Source organism: Lepisosteus oculatus, chromosome 4, assembly GCF_040954835.1.
Source record: "Lepisosteus oculatus isolate fLepOcu1 chromosome 4, fLepOcu1.hap2, whole genome shotgun sequence".
Taxonomy (NCBI): domain Eukaryota; kingdom Metazoa; phylum Chordata; class Actinopteri; order Semionotiformes; family Lepisosteidae; genus Lepisosteus; species Lepisosteus oculatus.
The window spans coordinates 22712819-22728723 of record NC_090699.1 but is presented as its reverse complement, the minus strand read 5'-3'; the positions used below and the strand labels follow the sequence as shown (position 1 = coordinate 22728723).

Genomic DNA, 15905 nt, shown 5'->3' with positions numbered 1-15905 from the left:
CAAAATGAAAGAACCTGCCAAATTTAAACAGCATGAATGCGTAGGCGGTAACTTCCTGGTCATGTGGCAAAATCATCATTACTTTTCTGCTGGAGCTTCAGTCCTTCTGGAATTGGTCTGTTCAGCTCATCCCCATACGATTTCACTAAAAAAAAAAATACAGTTTGGGCTACCAAAGGAAACAAAAAGAGAAACATTTTATCTTGTTTCCTTTGGTAACACTGGATCGGTCACAAAAGGCTTTTAAACCAGGTCAAAAACACTTTTCATCTAGGGGGAAAACACAAATCTACAGCTTAGAGCTTAAATTATTTTTATTTAACTTTAAATATTAAACACGGCATTAAATGATATGAACAAAATCATTGAATAATTTCTATTAAATAATGCAGGCATTCTTTGGTATCATGAGAACTACATAGAACTTTAAATTATAGCCAACCAGAAAAAAATGAAACTTTTAAAAGCACCTGCAAATACAAATATAACTTCACTCTTTTTTTTGCTTCAGTCAAGAAGTGGGACTCTGCATAAAACTTTAAATGAAAAATGTATAACAGTACATTTGTTATATTTTACAGCAGTTCAGCCATGGAAAGAAATCCATTAATATAATCATTAAATGGATAAACTTCTATATGACACTTTAAGCTACAACAAGAATACACCAGTCTGAATTCAAATTCAGCCTGAAATGGTTAAGGTCTAAACCAAATTTTAGGAGTTTACAAGAATGCCTGAGGTCAGGCGTTGTCCTGGTCAGTTCAAGGTCATAAATATTCAGTCTTCTAATATACTAGTACCGCATGGAAATACTGGGTTACATCAACATACTCCATTCCAAATGTGCTAGAGGGAGCATTTCACAGGGGGGTAGGATATGTTTGAAATTCAGACATTTACCAAGCCTTGTTTACACAGGAAACATAATCTTGCATACTTTCGTTATGGTGTTTCAAAAGTACAGAGAGACAATCATCATTCAGATCAAACTGCGTTTTGTCAGGGTCTGAAAAACAGATGGAGCATGAACATTGGAGACGAAAAGATAAAGATTATGCTTTAGTAAAATTGTGCCGCCGATATCCTAAAAGTGACTGGAGCCCATAATGTGCAGCTGGCTCACCCCGTTTAAAGTTACTCAAGTTTCCAAAAAGGAAGTTAGAGAACCTTCACACACAATAAAATATAGAACTAAAACATACGGCAACATTCTCACACAATGAAATCATTAAAAAGCGAAATTGCATATATTCTACGGTAAGCCGTCCTTACAAGCAGTGTTACAATCCATTCTTAGGCTTTGTCACAATCAGTCCTAATAATTTAAGTGACCTTAATAACAGTCAGTTGAACAATACATTAGAGAGCTGGCAGCGCGTACATTTCGAATTTGAAGAGATTGGAAAGTCTGGAACCTGAAACCTCAGATTCTTGAACATTTCAGAAATGTCCAAATGGAAAGAAAAATCAAAACCTAGGGAAATTGAAGTGTAATGTTAATTAAAATACCTAATATAAAATCACACACAAATAAGGGCACTAATTCCTCTCTAATTCGTAAGAAAACAAATCTGGAAGTCAGGCCCCACTGGAATTTGTGGTTTTACCAATGGAGAAATGTTGGATGTGAACACATAATGGACTGCTGACCTAGGCAAGTCAGCATCCACAGCTGCTTTTAAAAAAACAGCAATCACCTTTCGGCAAACGGAAGATTTCAAATTACAATGTGGGATCTAGAAGCTAGATGCGACATGCCACAAAAGCACCCAAAAATTAATTTGAAATACTCTTACTGTAAAACAGTACAGAAAAGACACAGCGATTGAGAAACCGTCAGACAAACCGCCAGTCTGATTCACTTCACTCAATGCTGACATTCTCAAATGAAGTTTTCTTATTGCTGTGCACATGATCAGCCTGGTTTGTAAACAGGTTCTTAAATAAGCAAATGTTACATCAGTGAATCAACGTCTGTGACAGTTAATATCATAAGAGCAGGGAGAGTGACGTGGCACAGATTATGACTTCTGGTTGAATTGTTTTCCAGGAAAAGGCAGAGATTACATGTAGCTTTGAGGAATGTGCACTGCGGCAGCATGGAAGCCAAAACCATGTGAAGCTGAACTACTATTGTATCTGCACAGGCTTTGAGGAAAGACCTGAAGCCCATCACACCCGAAACAAGAACCATCGTTCTGTCCACATGCACATAGAAGGTGCTTCTGAACAGGTCTCCAAGATATGAAGTGAAATGAATAGAAACCGCAAAGAAATCAAAAGACTGTTTTGATTAAGTTTAGGACATTTAAGACATTGTTAGAGAACCTTGCAAACCATGTTCAGGAGCACTGTTCTGCCTGGTGCTTTCAGGTGAGCCAAGTCCTTCCTGTTTTTATACACGGAGAACACTAGATTGCTATGTGTAGAGTGGATAATGTGAACTAGTCTTTTGCCTGTGAACCACACAGCAGTTACCATCATCCCATCCATAATCAGCCTTAAATGTAACAGCCATCTGAACTGGACACTTTCCTTTACTGTGCAGTCCCCACCAATACCTGCATCTTCTACACTGAATGGCAATGCTGAGGTTTTTACCAGCTATTTCAAAAGGGAGCTCCAGACATTTTAAATTGAAAAGAAACTTTCTTTATTCACGATATCCATCCAACCATTTTCTTGCCACTTCTTCCATTTCAGGCTCACGGGGGATCTCGGCAAGCAACAGATGCAAGGTGGGATACACCCCGGAAGGGACGCCAGTCTATGGCAGGGCAGACACACACTCACACCTAGCGTCAGATTTCCCAGAAGCCAACCTACTAGTACTACCCTACTACCCTAACCTAGAGGAAACCCAACGACCACAGGGAGAACCTACAGACCCTGCACAGATAGCATTCCAAAATTGAACCCAGGGCCCCTGCACTCCAAGGCAGCAATACTATTTTCAGTATCATCATTATTTATTGTTAAGCAGTGTATTCACAAAGAAAAAGCAAGATGAAAGAATATGCGGTTTGGAAACGGACTCTCTTCTGTTTTATAACAACTTAAACTGCAAAAGACAATAACGAAGACAGGTAAGAGCTTAAGGAACAAAGAGCAACAATATTAATTATGTCAATACTATATCACAGCCGGCCATTATTTCTCTGTTCAATATGCTAACTTCCCATTCACATGTCTTTCATTGTTTGAGAGCATGTATTGGCTTAACCTCCTACATGTCTGCATGAACTAAGGTTATCACAGGCTACACACATTGATCATTAACAAACAAATGCTGAACTCCCATTTTATCGTTTACCTCTCTACCTGCACCATAAGCGTTAAGTACAAATAATCCGGTTTTGCCTTTAGGTGAAAATTCCTTTCCCAGTTCCTATACTGGCGAGTATAATACCACGGCTGTGTTGTCACCTTCACCCGTCACCTGCTTCTGTGTTTCCTAAAACCCATTAATTGGTGCATTTGTTACACCACATATTTTAGGTCAGCTTTGAATGTCTTGCTTTGAAAATTAACAGTCCAGAATAAAGGTGCCTTTCGATTTCTTGAGGCCCATAGAAACTAAGGGATAAATACAGGATATTTTCCAGGGCCTGACAAGAATGCTGGCAATGCATGAGCAGGACTCAAAAGGTCTTAGGAAAATAAAATGCCACAGCTTCTGTGCCAACACAGTTGCCTGACGGTACACCCTGCTGCCAGCAATTGTACAAGTACAAGTCCTGCTGGGGAAAAACTGATCCCTGTGCCATTCTGACTATAAGAAAGGCATACAACGGAGACCATCAATCAGACAACACTGGGACCAGAAATAAACGTACAGCATTAGGTAAGTCATCTGCAATATCTGCCAGACATGCTTAACTGGATACTTTAATCACTTGTGCTCCAAAAACTCAACCTGTCATTCCTTAATGACCACAAACCAGTCAAGCAAAAAAGGGATGCTTAATAACAAATCAGGCCAGGGCTGATTAATTTAATTAAAACAGCAAGGCATTTATAATAATGTCAACCAATAAAAGCCTAAAGAGTGTTCAGTTTCTCAGCCATAAGGTCTGTTGATTCAGTGTTCCTGGCAACTTCATCATTACATCTGAATTTTACTTGAACCAATTCTATGTAAAAGGGAAATCAGGCTAATTAATAAAGTAGGTTTAAATGTTAATTTGTAAACAAAAGTCATTGTTTAGTTTAGAAATTACTCCTTTGCAATTAATATTTCAGACAAAATGCATTAAGGATTAAACATTAGAAGCTGATACATTTCTGAAATGTGTGTTTTGATTACATGGCCCATTCACAGCTGTTTAAGGTTTTGCACCTGTTTCAAAAGTTGCAGTCGAGTGTATTGAAGGTTCTTCTTTAAATGTGAATAACGTAATTGCTGATTAGTCTCCGTTTTACACATACATAAACCTAATACGTTTTTTTCCTAATATAAAAACTGACATGAGATTTTGTGTCTTGATTTAATATCTTAAATTTACAGCTCCAAACCAATTAATACTCCATTTATTAAAAAGGTACTTCAGCGTCCTGTAACCTCTCAAACTAAACTAATGAAAAATTCTCTTTGCACTCCCTCTTTTTTTTCCTGTGATTCCTTGCTAGTTTTTTTTTTATCCCATTTGAAAGAAAGGCTCTTCTATATGTAGTGGTTTATACAGTGGGCCTGGTAAAGATTAACCTACCCCCAGCAAAGAAAAGATTAACCTACCTTCCACCAAATTCCTCACCACCCATCTGCAATGAGTCCAGGAGACATATTCTTCCTTGGCAGACAACATCTGAGAACCTTAACACAGTATGTACTCTTGTTAAGTGTAAAGAGTAGTTTTCATATACCTACATTTTTTCATAAAGCTTCAAAATCATTTTGTTCTTCACAAAATACAACATTTCCAAACATCTTTCATCTGCCTCAGTCTTAATTTCCTGAACCAAGCCATACATGTACAATACATGGATGAACAAATGTGAAAACATGTCCAAAACAAATACTTGTTAGACTGTAACAAATAAACCTCTTGATTTTTATTCCTCTTTTTTATTTCTGACAAACATAATTCCTCTCAATGCATACCATTTCAACAGAGCACATTTTTAATTACAGTCTGGATAAGCCTCACAAAAGTCTATAGGGTTGGCAAGCGCACTATATAATCTTTCTGCTGAACACCAAGCTGAATAGTAGGGTTAGTAAAGGTTGTTCAGTATGGAAGATGGTTTTATGCCATCAATAAAAAGGGAAAATGAATGTGGCTACCATTATCCAGAAAGTTATTTATATTTAAAAAATGTACCAAGAAAGCAGAAAAGTCATTTGTTATTTTAACTTCAAGTGTGCATATAAGCATTTATGGAAATTACGGTAACAAGCTTGAAACCTCCAGCAGCAGGTACTGGCTTAAAATGGAAGCCTCAGATTTCAAAGCTGTAAATTAATAAAACTGCTAAGCAAGGGGGGCAGGTCAATTGCCTACTACCACCCAATAAGACTGAAAATAATTATCTCCTCATGCATGCAACCTTTTTTATACTCTTAAGAGTCTTACAATATCTTTTCCCCAGAATATGTGTGCTTCAGAAGATCGTACTAAAGCAACAGGACATTGCAGTGACTGCATGGCTATATCGGACAGCAGCATTACCATCTTGAAAACTGATCGCATAAGATCTTGAGAAGTAATCAAGGCTGCTGTGTTTGGTCAGTACTGGGATAGAAGACCTCTAAGGAAAACAAGTATGCTGCTGTAAGTGGTGCTTGTAGACCAGTGGATTGAGCTGTTTTCTAACCAATGCTTCAATATGGTGACCAGGGACAGTGCTGTACAGTCCTTCAGATGAGAGCTTAAACCACAATGCTCTGTCATTGTTCCAAAAAGAAGGTTAGTTCCCCAGGTTTCCTGACTAAATTCCACTCTTGGCTTGAACAGTGTGATCAGTGATCTACTGTACCTTTTTCTCCTTTGTTCAATTGAAGAACTTTCTCATATCTCACCTGATCTGTTGCATCATGGGGCTGTGGGTATAGAATGAGTGCTTTGTGCCATTCAGTGGTGGATGGAGAAGGCCTTCTCCTGTACACTAAGTCCTTTGGGATCTTTTGGATTGGAAAGTGCTATAACTTCATTACAATATGCCCTTATGCAAACATGACATATAGTTCACCAAAAAAACCTTGCTTGCAACAGATCAATGGGTTACAAAGACAGGAAGTTCAACAGCCATCCACTGGGAAAATAAGTTGCTGCATCTTTAAAAGTAAAATGCAAAATACCATAAATTTCCTACTTAATTTCTTGCTGTTTCTACATAAAGATATCAAAAGTGTGTACCTAAAAGGCATAATACCAGAATACATAAAACATTTAATGCCTAGAGTTACAGAAGTTTCAGAGGTTAATACAATAGTCCAAGGGAAGTAATATGTAAACTGCTGGAAAAAAAAATATGTTGATGGATAATACATTTTAAACCAGTACAGGAGACTATGGCCAAATACTTTTACAGAACACTGCTGGAATAATGCCATCTGTTTAAGCATAAACACTCCACATAATTTACTTAAATTCGGTTTTGGCAGTCTGAGCAAACTATAAAGAAATCTTATCACAGAAACAGGAAGAACAAAAGGTTACAATTGCAAATCATAACAAATCGCAAAAAATCTTAAGCATTCCAGTGGATCACTTAGCAAAGACATCTTGCAAAAAACAATCTAAAACAACCTGGTGTTAGAAGAAACTGAATGTAAATAGTCCCAATACAGATCCACCCACAGAATGGAGACATTTTGGAGGAATGTACATATTGATATTGCCAAAGGATTACAAGAGAGCTTTCAGAACTTTGTAGCCTTTTGTACCCTCCCCAGTGGATATCTGTCTGAATAAGAAATTAGAAATGCTCAAATGATTTATAAGTCAGATCTTCATTTAGTTTATTCAACACACACTTGGGTACGTATGGGTACAATTGTCATGAAACGAGAAAGAACACTTTTTCCAAGTTTGTTTTAGATTTTTTTCCAATACATCTCCAACCTCACATTTTAAATGGAGGCAGAGAGACCGACTGGGTATAAACAACTGAGGAGAAACAGCTGTGACATTTCTCATCTCCCAAAAAAGGTTGACTTCCCCAGATCCAAGTGCATCTTTACAAATACAAATATCCTATTAAACATCCACCTTAAAAAAATGCCCTCAAGGCTGTGATCTGCAGCTTGTGCAATACGTAGAGCACGCTGGAAGACTCCCAAGAGCTAGATTACATCCCCGAAAAATGCCACAAAATCCATTTACTCCTCACAAATGTAAGGGAGAGGGCACCAAAGGCTGGAGAAATTGGGAAATCCCACATTCTTAGAGGAACACACACCACGTCACCAGAGAACCAGGATGAGAAGCTGAAAGTGGGATACAGTATCTCATCATTATAACGTACCCTACCTTCGCCAAAACCATTTGCTCAATTGAAAACCTAGAAGCTCAGGACAGCAGCATACAAGGTTCCACTATCACAGATACCAATTCTCAGACAACACTTTCAGTCAGTGTCACCAAAAACACAAGAGCAAGAGAAGTGGTGGTACTTCTACCTGGAGCTGAGGTAACAAATACTGTCCAAAAAGCGGACAGATTCCTAGCAGAGGCAGGTGAAACCCCAGTTGTTGATCTTCCTGCCCGTTTTCTCAGGGATCCTGGCTACATCATGCAAAGATGATCAACTGGAAATGTTAATCCATCAACACAGTGCATGTTTGAAAATGTGGTTTGCTGAAGAAGGTTTAGCTTTCTGGGCCACTGGAAACCATAATAAAAATATATCTGTATAAATCTCTAAATGAGGTAAGTGCAAGTATGCAAGATCTACAGAGAAATTTAAAAACACAAACTAGAATCAAAGGGTAGAGAAACCATAGAAACTCATAAGAGGGAGAGACACAGGAAGCAGTATCACAAGGAGAACACGTATCTAAAGGCAAGAGTATTAGGATCAAAATGCAAGATACAGACTTGTTACACTACCAAGCTTATGAGGTGCATATGGAAAGAAAATCAGTTAATGTTATAATCTGGAGAGAAAGGGAAAATGTAAAGATTGGAATGTGGCACTATAGTTAAAAATAACATTCAGGAATAGCAACTTAACCTGACAAACCAAAGGTGTCAGTTATGCTACAGCATGGGATTATACTATAGACCACCAAATATATGTAAATTATAATATGGTCTTATATAATGGATTTAGAAGTGTACGTGCAAATTAAGAAGTGGTTGTCATGGGAGATTTTAACTTTCTTTAAACTAGAACTTGTTAGAACTCCTGCAAGAAGGAATAAATATTGTATGATAATTCAAAAAGGCTAAAAACAGAGGTGAGGGACATGATATAATAAGGTGAGCTTTGAGGGAGGTATACTTTAAACCTGCACTGGAACATTCCAAGTCACAGGTTTATACTTACAGAAAAGGAGACTGAATGAATGAAATAATTTAAGACAAGAAAATGGTATCCCGTTGGATGGGATGGTAATATTTGTAATATACTGTCCTTTAAGCGCATTAAATTCATCCCAAGAATAATCAAATCTGAGGTCAAGTTACAAAAAGTTATTACTGCTCTTGAATAAGCAGAGCAACCAGATACACTTCAGGGCTTAAAGGAGTGTCTTACCTCATAGGCTAAAATAACTGAATCTCTTCAGTCTTCAACAGAGAAGACTACAAGGGAAACTGATTACAATACTGTCGGTGATGCAGATGGGTCAGGTGAAAGCACCCAAGGCGCTCTCAGTACTGGCTAATTTTTGCCAGGCTGCAACTATTTGTGTTAAAGGAAACTTGCATTGAAGAAGAGAGCGCAGGCTCTCAGCCGACCAGAGCCGGCTACAGAAATGGCCAGTGCCACTTCTGATTGCTCATCAGAAACAAGCCTCAAGCCCCATCCCGTCAGTCTCCCAGGGCTGACAAGTTGGAAGAGTGAAGGATCTCCCCCAAGTGTTAATCTGTGCAAGCTCAGACTGAACGCATTGGTATTGTAGCCAGAGTTTCATGCGTTCCATAACTTAGTTTATTTATGAACTCCTTTCTGTACAAAAATTGATTTTTAATTATATTCTATGGTAACAAAATCAGTAAAAGCATTGCCAATAAATCCCCATGAAGCCCTCATACTTAGTAGCTACGTAATAGTAGAAGTATAGCTCTACAGCTAATTGTGCTGATTCCCACAGCTCTCAGCACTAAGCAAGGCAATCCTGTATTCAAAATCCTCAAAGACACAAGTTAACTCTTGGGACTTCTTCTGCACCAACAGTGAAACACAAATCAGAGCACACACGTGGACTATATGGGGAAGAGCATTTTCAAACTAAGATCAGCAGGCACATCCTTATAGTACATGGAGGTCTGGAACAAGATACCCAGCCATACTGTCAAAGCTTTAGCTTCATGAAACAGCTGGAAATATCCTGGGATCAATTAGATGCTAGTAAGCAAAGTGTGCTAAATTGCCTGAAAAGATACACAACAGAGGAAGGAGGCAATTCTTATGTTCTTATGTTGCATTTCCAGCAGATTTCACAGACATCAAATAGTTTACCTTCAAACTTAAGTGTAAGCTGTCAAACTAACTCCTGACCTCTGTACAAGAAACATTATTGGTAACCATGGCAATGTGTAATGCACTCAAAGGAAAGGAATTTAGTTACAGGGGTGGTTATCTCCAAACACAAAGGGGCTTTAAATTATAAAACAGTATAAGTTAAGAGAGCTGTTTAATGCTAACACACTAAAGTGTAGCTTGCCAAAGCAGTTGACAATTTGGTTCAAATACACTGGTTCACACCACCCTGCCAGACCTACAAGAGGTTTCAGACCACAGGACACAGAGGAATAAGTCACCTGGAAAAGTAATTGTGCCCAAGTAAGGTGCAGGATACAATACAGTGAGTCTGCCTTTGTCTAGATGTCTGTAGCAAACTTTTCAGCGCCGGACTTCTAGCAAGCCTCAATAGTAAGACTTGTAACATTGCAACAAATACTTGTTCCCAAGATTTAGAAATGTGAGTTTTCGTTATGAACGAATATTTCATAATATCAGGACTGAGAAGAGATTAAACACTCCAAACCTACCTGTAATAAAGACACAAAGTCAAATACCCTGAAGTCGTCAACTGTTCCCCAGTCCTGAAGATACAGCTCAGGATAAGACACTTATGAAACGGTTTCTACCTTTACTGCAAGACTTTGGTAGCAGACTGAGAAAAAACAAGCTATAGTAGAAATAGCTGTGGTGAACTGGCCTCGTTACAGCAGCCTCCAGTGGTAAATCTGGTCAATCTGAAAGGCTTCAGCCAAAATCTGAGATTGCTCTGGGAAAGTCAGCCAACACAATGGAAGAGCTGTCTATAAACATGCAAAATAGATCAAATCAACTAGCCTCTTCTTCCTGAGCAATGGGCACAAATATCAGCCTTTAAAAGACCTTCTGAATAGCAAAGTAATCAGAATATGGCCGAAACTATGGTACGTAAAATCAGAGAACCAAACCAATCTGAAGTGCTTTTTATCACAAATTCAAACAGATCCTATTATGGATGGACAAAAACATGATACTACTCAAATGCTCGGTTCAGATAACAGTGTTGTTTAACACATCAGATATAAGATAACAGTGGATAAAAAAAGACTTGACTCATGAAGTGAAAAAATAGCTAAAAAAGGGTCACAGGCAAAATCCATTCTCTTTCTGAAAACAGCTACAAAAACATTTGGAAACAGCCTTCAGAGCGCATCTCAGAAAACCGGCTTCTATGTATTTAATGTTGAATGGTACTGGGAGGTTTTCTTTTTCTTTCTCTGTGCCACTATTCCAAACTGTAAGTTTTAGAGACAGATGTGTTTATACAGTGATAGCATATGGGAAAGCAACTGTGCATTTAAATTCTGTGTAAGCCAAAAGTCAGACTGCCTCATGCAATAAGCCAACTTTTTTTAAAAAAAACTATCATTTATGGCTAATTGCAAAAAATCTAAACCAAATACCTAATGCTTCCCTGACATTCTTTAAAGCCAATATTCAGTCAACTGTAAGCCAGCACTTCAGTTGCTAACAGATTATTGGAGAAAGTTACTGTACATACTTGACAACACTAGCTGCACCGCTAGAAAGTTTCAAAGCAAGAACAGAACAGGATGTACAGAACTGAAGCTTGGACATGTTATCACCCAATACTTAAGATATTGCATCAAATATTAAAGGTTGTGGTTTTTATTTGAACAAATAAGCATCACTGATTTACATAGCAGGGGTATCACAAAATATCATCAAGGCTCACACAATCAATGGTCCCATGTCAGAATCTTTCCATGCGCCCAGTTCACAGATCGACGAAAACCACTTTTCATTTGTTCCGTCTGTTTACCTATCAACTAGAACAATTCATATCCAGAGCCCTATACCCCAGCGCTCACGAGAAATGCAACGGCGGACCAGCATATTAGAAAGGTAATGAACAGGAAAGGGCGAAGTTCTATTACTTAAGAAAATGACTACAAAATAAACATATAACGATCATGAAAAATATTCAAATTGAACTTTTTATAATGGTCTTTTTCTCTTCTGGTATTTTCTTATCTCGGTTTAAAATGCAAACGTTAAATATTTGAAAACAAAAATCAACCTAAGATTCAAGGCCGATGTCACGGCGATTGCTACGAAATATCATGGGGATACAAAATTTCTCAGAACACTACCACTGATCAGCAACAATCACTTACTGTTTGCTCAACAAGAAAAGGGTTAACTAAGGTTTATCAAAAGACAGAATTGTCACTATACCATACCAGCTAATTAGGTTACAAACATTTCCAGACTGTTGCTCAAACTTGCATTTTGACTTGCTTTTTATCCAATTTTATTACATTAAAAGTATGTACAGTAATCTTCACATATTTAAAGTATGCAATGTTAGCAAAATCTTACATTTTGGTTGTGGTTTTTAAGAACACAATTCAATATCATGATAATGTGCTTACTTTTAGACTGGGTGCAGTTCTGGAGTACTAAACGCGAATTTGAGAGGAAAAGTAGCATCTTAAATGTTCTTAAAAACTAAAATATCAAAGCATTTTCATTGCTGCCCGAGTATGCAAGGCTGTTGCACATTTGGCGATACTGAATTACCACCAAACACGTTCAGGTCTATATAGATTAAAGTTTCTAAGTTTAAATCTGCTCATTTCAAGAAAATATATTTTTCATAATACTTTTCCGAAGGCATAATTCCCGTATTTGGACTACTTTTAAATCACACTCGAGAAGAGTCCATTTACATTTACAACCTTAAAAAGCAAGGTTTAAGAGCCGCATCGCTCCGAGATTACAAAAACAGTTTTACCAACAAAGCCAAGAAACAGTCATAAGTTTCCATGTACGTTTTGCTACTCGGTTCATTTTCCGTTTTATTTATTTATTTTCGTTAGTTTTACCTAGTAGCATGACCTCCAGTTTCTTGCGATCCACGCGGAATCTCTCCTCGGTCCACTCCGGGTCCGGTGGGGCTGGGGTACCGCTCGAGTCATCCTCGGAGACGGGCACGGGAGAATCGGTGCTGCGCTCGCTGTTGGAGCCCGGGTCCGATTGTAAGTATCCGCTCAAGGAGTCGCACTGAGCAGCCATGGCGCCTGCAGAACACCGCTACGAGTCGCCACAGCGCCTCGCACCGAGTTAGACCTCTACCATACACTACTCTTAAAAACTACACATATTCATTCCTCTCTCCTTTAGCAAGTGAAACTCACTTCCTCCGTTCATTGTTTTTTACACTCCCGAACTTGATTCCTTATGCGCCGCCCTAAAAATCCCGCTCTGTATTATTTTGACTAATGAGTTGACCGACAGATCCCAATCCTTTGAAACCGAGCTCTGCTACAAATATTTTGTTCCCTTTCATTGAACGATCTCCTAAACAAAAAAAAAAAGTTTTATTGAAGAATGTTTAAACACATCAAATATATTTTTGTGTACAAACCACAAATCTTAGTTTCATGCTACTTTCAGCTGTGCTTACTTTTGATATGGTAAGTAGGCAGTACATGTCATTTCTTTAGCTAATTATGGAATTAAAGAGTTATGTGGTTCAGAATAACAGTTGATATGAAATACGTTTATTTTTAATTATATGCATTGATGAACATAGCATATAACTGGAAATGCATAAGCCAAGAGTTAGAATTGACAGTAACGAAAGGTTACAATCGAACCTAAAGGTGTAAGAACGGTAAGAACGTTCAGGTGTGAACTTTTATTTTTGAAACTAATAATTTAAACATTATAATCTTTCTTTTCAAGCTCGAGTATTCTGCTGCGAGACTTACAAAACCATACAGAGAAACAGCGCAATGCTGGCAATAGTCAACGTATGAGCTCATCCATTTTATTAGCCACTGTGGGCTACCTCTCCACATGATTCTTTCATTGATCCACTTTGTGTTCTGGGAAAGATAAAAATACTAGTTTTTTCCATCTGAACACTTTTTGTGTGTTTAGAGGTGAGTTTCAAAATGTGGACATGTGAACTGTCTTCGTTCAGTTCAGCAATTTGTGAGAAGTAATAAAAAAAAGATATCAAAGCTCATTTAAGCTTAGTTTAGTCTGAATCAACAATCTAAAATGAATGTCCAATATCAAGGCAGTATCCATTAGTCAAATTTAAAAGTAACGTGTCTGAGGTCATAATTACTCAATAATTGGATCAGTGTAAGCTTGTGCTCTATCCACGTACTTAAATTGTCTAAAAGGGAAGAGCCGTGTTAGCTTTTTAAAAGTGCACATTATGGACTATAAACAATATAATGGAAATTATTTACTAAAAAGACGAAAGGCATCATGCAGCACCTCCGATTTTATTGGCCAGCCTCATGCGGCTATAAAGGAAGTAACAGGAAGTAACAGGGCCTCTGATTATTCAAGAGAGGAAGCAATCGAGGTATTTGGGAAGCACCAGGAAATCATAATGACCTGAGAAATGGGCCAGACGGAGAGCACTGAAGGACCAGGCCTTGCATTTGATACGTGATCGGAAAAGATAGAATAGCTATTTTACAGAGAGAGGCATATTTAACAATGAAGAAAAAGAAAAAAATGCAAGAAAATCAGCACGACGTCATTTCAGTTAATTATAGAATTGAATTAACTTAATTTCAAGAATTAAAGAAATGTTAAATCTGAGTATAACACATGGAGTGACTTATCTGATATTAGGCATCTTCTCTTAGGGCTCCTTTTATTTGTTATGACGGTTACGTTTAATCACATAAAAAGACTGAATGAGTGAAACAAATGTGTATAATTTTCATGGTTTTAAATGCAACCATTGTGTTTCGTTTGTTTTTGTACTGTAGTATTTTTCTTAACAATATATATCGATACAAATATAAGTGTCATAGTTGAGTGTACCCCACTTGGGTCAACTCCTATTCTACTGTATTTTGAAATATATCTGTATATAAATAAATGTATAAATATATAAGTGAACACAAAAACAGTTAAAACAGCATGTAAAAGAATACAATTTAGATTTTGGTCTCTCCATCCTAGCTTGAAACCGAGCTCTGCTACAAATATTCCCTTTTATTCAATTTATTCCATTGAACAAAGCTTAAAAGAGTTTTACTGAAAAATATTTAAACACTTTAATTATATTTTTGTCTACAAATTACAAATCTTAGTTTCACGCTACTTTCAGCCGTGCTTGCTTTCGGTATGGTGCGTAGGCGGTAAGGGTCAGTTCTGTCCTTTGAGCAAATTTGTAAAGGAATTCATACTGCTGAAGGCTGACACCTATTGGTTAACTAAGAGCATAAACATAATGGCGAAATGTGCTAGACGCATCGCCATGAAAATAAATGGCTTGTGTCAGATTTATGTTGAAACTTTGCTTAGAGTAACCCTAATACAAAATTTGACTGTTGAATGCATACCTAGACTGAAAATATATCTAAACGTTCTATAAAATTAATGACTTAGCTCTGATGTGTGATAAGGTGTATACCGTTACATTTCGAATGGAAAAAAAGATTTATAATAATTTTAACAGAAAAACAACTGAACTCATCATATATTCAGCGATTTTGACTCCCCTAGATCTTGCAGTTATCGTGAATTTCTGAAACTATTTCACGGTAGACTTCTGAACAAAACCAAAGTAATGGTTTTATAACCAAAAATAAGAGCAAGTTATGTATTTACAAAATAATAAAACGCGCAGCAATGACCTCAGGATAGAAATTACAGAAAGGTTTTAGATTAATTAGATTCTTAACAGTGTAAAACAACGACAGGGTACCAATATTCACCCACTTGAATGTCTCAGATCTGGCTAAGGGTAATTTTTGGCTTCTATCCAAGTCACAAATAAATTGATTATTTTATAAAACAGGTCACAAGTAGAAGGTCCAAGAAAAGAGATTTATCTCAAAACCAGAATGATTAATGCATTATTTAAGTTTTAATTCAGAATGCTTTTTATCTTCGGCGGTGAATCATTTCATATTATCTGGCCAATTCAGTTTTGATCGTTTATTTCTGAAGTATCAAATCGGATCAATGCTGCCACCTTGTGGTTTTAAGAAAAAAAATAAACCTATGGAAGAGTAATACAGAAATTAAACGAAGATTAGAGACTGATAATGAAATTTACAAAATAAACATTTAATTTGGTTTTAGACCGAACAGAGTACAGTGTATGACACGTCATTTTTCTTGTGATTTTCTCTTTACGAACATTTCGGTCAAATATATGAACAGAAACGTAAGCAAATACCCGTGTTTAGGAATACAATGAATAAACGTAATAAAACGATACAATTATA

At 37.2% G+C, this 15905-nt stretch overlaps 1 protein-coding gene across 4 annotated transcripts in view; it reads right to left on the bottom strand.

Annotated features, from left to right (window-relative positions):
- The window catches only part of LOC102684717 (protein bicaudal C homolog 1), a 91044-nt gene extending 78169 nt beyond the window's left edge, over positions 1 to 12875 (bottom strand). For 2 of the 4 annotated variants that reach the window (XM_015346879.2, XM_015346880.2), the window contains exons 1-2: positions 12522 to 12875; positions 83 to 145 (exon numbers count right to left, since the gene is read on the bottom strand). In XM_015346879.2, coding sequence (XP_015202365.2) covers positions 83 to 145; positions 12522 to 12711 — 253 coding nt within the window. In that variant the 5' untranslated portion in view covers positions 12712 to 12875. The remainder of the gene's footprint in view (positions 1 to 82; positions 146 to 12521) is intronic. The other 2 variants (XM_015346881.2, XM_006630378.3) reach the window with 1 other exon arrangement.
- Positions 12876 to 15905: the final 3030 nt, after the last annotated feature.